Here is a 6,069-nt window from a genome sequence, read left to right as displayed (position 1 = left end):
ACTAGACAAGCACCCTAATACTACTTCTACTAGTACACTGAGATAGATATCCGGTCACATGACATGTATCCTGCTATTGCTACTTCCTTTCTCGTCGCCCCTAAAGGATGTTCCTAACTGGGAAATGAGTTCTACAACGCAACTCGATCATATATTTATATTTAAATACTAATATGATATTCTTTTTTGACACTGACTCATTATCTTTAAGTCACCATTTAGTCTCACGATACATTCTTTTAATTATCCAATTAATATTTATTTAAATTGATTGCATAAAACATCATCAATAATATTACGTACATAAATATTTCGAATATACAATGAAAAGAAAACAATTATTCTGCATAAACTATAAAATTCTTGTTTTAAATACAACATGTTGTTCTCAGATAAATGTTAAAAAACATAAGAAACTGCTTAATTTTAATTCCTCCCTACTTTAGAGCACTGTATCAATGTATTTATTCCTAATAACTTATAGTTTTGCTTAGAAGAAATTGTTACTCTGCCTCTTATTTGAAAACACAGTATTTACGATTTTGAAAATCGTATGACTAACATTTTATGCAATTTATTATTTTGTGAATCTTATTCTAATATCTACTTTTTGAACAAATAACTTCCTTTGGTATATTATTAGTTACTTGCAGTTCTTTTTTCTACATAATATATTCATACAAGAAATAAAGCTGTTTTAAATTAATAACCATATGAAATAAATGAAGATAAAAGAATGATGAATATTTAAAATTCGTAGCAAACGGTAACTGATCAGTGGAATCATTAAAATGAGAAAGCCTATCAAATTCGCTGACATCTATGATTTACGCCGACAATGAACGCATCTTTTAAAACGCGGACCGCGGACCATAGATTACGCGGACTGTTAGGATTATTTGTTGAACTAATTGTTGTTTACATATATTATGTCTTAATTATGTATATTTTTATTCATTTACAAATTATAAAACATGGTTTAAAATAATTATTTTCAACAGAACAATTTAATTTTAAGTGATTTTTAATAATTTTTGTTTGTTGGCGGTATTGAGTTTCACAAGAGGCAACAGAGGTAATATGAAGCATGTATATAGTACTAATTTTTATTAATTCGCTTATTCCTATTTTGACTGTATGAAATATAAATTGTTACTTTGATATGGTATTTATCAATTAAAAATAATACAATGCAAGTTTAGAGTTGTAAATGAATAAATAGTATAATTGGGGAGTTTATAATTCAAACATAACCTCAGCATAAATTGCTTTAATCGGTTTCAAGAACACTTTGTAGAGTTGCTTTTCTATTTGTTATGAATAGAGTGTAAGAAACTAATGGTTTTAACCTTCGGAACTGAATATTATCGTTTTAGAACTCTGCTGAAGTTGATGACCAAGATATGGGTTCTAAACGTAAGGATAGATCTGAAAAAACAGATGAAGGGGAAAAAAAGAAAAAACATAAAAAGGTCAAAATAAAAGAAGAAACCGCTAGTGATATTGAAATTGAAGACTCCAAAGTTAAAGAGTCAGATCACATAAATGTTTTCAAAGAAGAGCCAATAGAACATGTCGACCATGAAGATAGTTAGTACACAAAAGTGTGAAATAAATGTTATTTATTAATATTTTTACAGATGAAACTATTAATATGCGTGAAGAGGATCTATCAGAGCTTTTTACTAAAATAGAACAAGTTCTTCCAGAACAAGATACCATGTCTTATAGTACACGAGTAGAAAAACTCAAATGGGAAGATGTATGAATATTTATATGCATTAAACAGTAAAAATATTGCATATAATTCTTGTATTTTATAGGTTGCATTCAAGAATTATTCTGCTGAAGAATGCAAAAAAACTTGGCTCCTTGTTCAAAAAAGAGTACGAAGGTTTAGAATTTTGAAAGAACTTCTGCATGATGCAAAAGACTGGTTAAATAAACCATGGACCAACTTTTATCGTGGTAACAAAATGGTATAGTATGATATTTGTATGTTTAATATATGGTTTACTAAGGCAAAAATTACAGAACCGTCACCCTGATATGCCAAGAAAACCATTATCTTCATACATGATATTCTACAAGAAAAAGAGAGACAAAATCATAAAAGAGAATCCAGGAATGGATATTGTGAGTCTTTAAAATTTAGACCATAATTTAAATTTCTTAAAAAAAAACTCAAATGACTCAAATTTTTATAGACTGAAGTCACAAAAATTATTGCACAAATGTACAAGTCCATATCTTCAGAAAAGAGGCAAAAATACAACAAACTTGCTGCTGAACAAAAAAAACAGTATGAAGAAAAATTACAAGAGTTTTAGTACGTATATTTTTTCTCAAATATTGACCAAAATATTATTTTGTTTTTGCTTTAGCAACCAACATCCTGAAGTGCCAAGACTTGTTAACAAATCTGTTACCCAGGGTCCAAAAAGACCCCTGACGCCATTTTTACTTTTCTTCCAAAGCCAAATTAAAAACATGGCTCCTGAGGATATTGATAAAGCAACCATTAAAGAGCAGTGTAGGGAGCTTTGGAAAAACTTTCCTGATAAAAAGAGACTTGTTTGGATAGAGTTAGCTTTAGAACACGAAGCAAAATATCTTGTAAGAAAGTTGTAGAAGAAATACTATAAATATTAAACTTATCACATTGTTTATTGCAGCAAGATATAAACAAATACAAGCAGATGAACCCTGACTTTGAGCCTCCACCGTTTAAGTCTATTTTAACTAAAGAAGAAAGAGCTCTCAAAGAACGGCTGTTAGATGGAAAACCTGTCAAACCTCCTAATTCTGCTTACAGTTTATTTTCTACAAAGATGCTACAAAGTGAAGAAATAAAAAGTTGTCCATTGAAAGACAGAATGAATTACATTTCAGGTTTATGGAAGAATATGAGTGAGATGGAGAAGAAAGAATATATTGATCAGACAAAACAGGTATTTCATACTGTATTTTCAACCTGTAAAATATATCTTCTAATATGATGTTTAACCTACAGTTAATAGAACAATACAAGTTAGATTATGCAAGTTATATTAAAGCACTTCCCAAAGAAAAGCGCCAAGAAGAATTGAAGACCCTGTCAAAAAGAAAACAGAAATCCATGAGTGAAATCAATAATCATACTCCAAAGAAAAAACGAAAAGAGAAAGCGGTAAAAGTAGAGGTGAAAGAAGAAGAAGAAGAAGAAGAGGTGCAAGAAGAAGTCAGTTTAAGTGAACAGCCTTTGGAAAATGATAATGAAGTTGAGGAATCATTGATGGCTAAAATCGTCGCATTAGAACCTGAACAGCCTCCCTTGTAAGTAAAACGGTACCCATACAGAAATAGACATAATTCATTTCTGCTTAATATATTTCAATTTGTCAGGAATGCATTTGGTTTGTTTCTTAAAAATTNGAAGAACTTTAACGGTCTTGAATGGTTTCATTTTATTGGCCGAATTTGGTAACTCTTTCAAATTAGGCATCTCTATTTCTTCAACGTATCTGTTCAAATTGATCTTATTTTCTATGCAATCAAAGGATTCCCCTCGTTTCTCCATTGTAAATATTTTATAAATAAAATATGACTGCCCAAAATCGCGATGGAAACCGTCAGCTCATTTCAATTACTAAAGCAATCTAGAAAATTAATTAATCAATTACCAATCGGTTTGTTTAGATGCAAAATAAAACAAAATACGTTGAAAACGTTCTCCAACATTTTTTAAAACTTAAATGTCGATGCAGTCGCAGAAAATGTTCTTTGCAAAAGGAAGTCTTTGTTGTTACCTTCCAAGAGGAAACACTTTGAGAGACTGAAAAGGGAGGAACAGTTCAGTCCTGCATAATTATATCCGAACTGAAGTATGTATATGGAACAATTATTACGGCCTACTAATTTATATAACGAAGTCCTTTTGTCAAGAAAGAGAAAGAAAAAAGGGACATCTATTGTTGCCGATGTCGATAAGTGCCCAAAAATGGTAACCCCTACTCGTTCAGCCATGAATATCGAATTGGAAAAAGTTTGTTGCTGTTTTAATCATAAACAAAATGTAGGTGTATATTGTTACAATCTAGCGTTATTATGTAGGGTAGGAATGCTTTATAAACGAATATATCCGGCAACGGCTAGACTGAATCTAACAGTAACATTTATACGTCTATTATAGCTCCCATGCGATAGCCTAATCTAAAACAAATTATAGTTAGGGTGATAAACATTCTGCATCATCTCAATTGAGAGAATCATCATTGAACCCGCTGTCTCATTCGCGATCTGTTGCTATCTTNTATTCTAATATCTACTTTTTGAACAAATAACTTCCTTTGGTATATTATTAGTTACTTGCAGTTCTTTTTTCTACATAATATATTCATACAAGAAATAAAGCTGTTTTAAATTAATAACCATATGAAATAAATGAAGATAAAAGAATGATGAATATTTAAAATTCGTAGCAAACGGTAACTGATCAGTGGAATCATTAAAATGAGAAAGCCTATCAAATTCGCTGACATCTATGATTTACGCCGACAATGAACGCATCTTTTAAAACGCGGACCGCGGACCATAGATTACGCGGACTGTTAGGATTATTTGTTGAACTAATTGTTGTTTACATATATTATGTCTTAATTATGTATATTTTTATTCATTTACAAATTATAAAACATGGTATTTCTTAAAAACTTTATGTACCTATATAAATTCGCTATTTTTTTTTTTTCGCAATAAATAACGATAAAGCTTCATGATTAAAAAAATGTAAAAGAAATAAAATATATGTATATATACGCACACATGTACAAGAAGAAATGAACCACCGTAAACACTAAGTTAGTCCACTATTCAGGAACACACTGTATACACTAAATAACCGCACAAGTTAAAAGTACCTATTGTATGTAACTTATTCAAAGGGCTTCGAATGACTAACTTGAATCCTTCTGATTTTCTAACTCGGTTCTTCTCCCAACAATCATCCACTTATGGAGTACAAATCGGCCGCCACTGGGATAGAAAAAGGGAGGGGATACAAATGTACGTAAAGATATTCCATGCTCCATCCCCATCTCCAAAGATTTTCCGGGAAAACAGCTTTAACGAATCTGAAGACGCAAGGGAAAATGTGCTTAAAACCAGGTGGTGCATATTTATCACAGAAAATGTAAAGGAAAATAACTAAGAATGTTGTATTTAAATTATAATTCCTTTACCCCAAAATTGTATGTTTCAATTTATTTACATAAATGAATATATTGACGATTAACAATTTTTTTATTATGTATCAAAATATGGAGAAATAAACAGCACAGTCTTAATCAATCATTGGTTCAAAAAATGTTACGCATTTTCACATTCTAATACTCATTTTCATCTAACAGTTTAGAAAAAAGCTTTTAAAATTATTCACAATATTTTATAGAATTCCCTAAAATGTCTTTTAATGATTTCAATGATTTAAAAAATAAAATACTTCGCTTCACTTTTCTAATAAACTCAAAAATAAAATTCAAACAATCACATTTATTTATTTAAACGTTACATCCTCTATATCAACTAATTAGCTGTCTGTATATACATAGGTTGAACTTAATAACTAATGTTAAATACTATTATAAATTTAATCTTTTTTAATTTCTTTTTCATGTAATCTTTTGTTTTCTACAGGTTTAATTCTCTAATCGCTTGCAAAAAGTGTGCAAATTTTAGTATATAGGCTTTCTTAAATATTTCAGACACCTGTTTCCAGATTTACTGAACTAATTGTAACTAAAGACAAAAAAAACAAACATAATTTTTTTGCTTCGCAATTACATTTTGAATACGAACAATGCTGCTTATGTTGCGAGATATTGTTTTTTAAAAAAAAGATAAAGACGCACAATTAAAAGAAATTATGAAATGATTCAATTCAATTATGGAACGGTTTTATTCATTAGTGATGTTAATTTAATTAATAAATGACCAATAAAAACTGGTCACATAACGGTTTCTATAGTACGCCTACTAAACAAATAATTAACTAATTTAAAACAAGAATCATTAAAAACAACTTGGCATATA

General features: G+C 29.7%; 1 protein-coding gene across 1 annotated transcript in view; it reads left to right on the top strand.

Annotated features, from left to right (window-relative positions):
• The first annotated feature begins 875 nt into the window (after positions 1 to 875).
• The window catches only part of LOC108735230 (nucleolar transcription factor 1), an 11,826-nt gene continuing 6,632 nt past the window's right edge, over positions 876 to 6,069 (top strand). The window contains exons 1-10 of the mRNA XM_025978338.1: positions 876 to 1,075; positions 1,377 to 1,590; positions 1,641 to 1,762; positions 1,824 to 1,979; positions 2,035 to 2,136; positions 2,208 to 2,329; positions 2,385 to 2,616; positions 2,676 to 2,951; positions 3,014 to 3,315; positions 3,385 to 3,462. Of these exons, the coding sequence (XP_025834123.1) occupies positions 1,404 to 1,590; positions 1,641 to 1,762; positions 1,824 to 1,979; positions 2,035 to 2,136; positions 2,208 to 2,329; positions 2,385 to 2,616; positions 2,676 to 2,951; positions 3,014 to 3,315; positions 3,385 to 3,462 (1,577 nt within the window). The 5' untranslated portion in view covers positions 876 to 1,075; positions 1,377 to 1,403. The remainder of the gene's footprint in view (positions 1,076 to 1,376; positions 1,591 to 1,640; positions 1,763 to 1,823; positions 1,980 to 2,034; positions 2,137 to 2,207; positions 2,330 to 2,384; positions 2,617 to 2,675; positions 2,952 to 3,013; positions 3,316 to 3,384; positions 3,463 to 6,069) is intronic.

Source organism: Agrilus planipennis, unplaced genomic scaffold (genome assembly GCF_000699045.2).
Source record: "Agrilus planipennis isolate EAB-ADULT unplaced genomic scaffold, Apla_2.0 scaffold15, whole genome shotgun sequence".
NCBI classification, from domain to species: domain Eukaryota; kingdom Metazoa; phylum Arthropoda; class Insecta; order Coleoptera; family Buprestidae; genus Agrilus; species Agrilus planipennis.
This window is presented reverse-complemented; position numbering and strand designations above follow the sequence as displayed.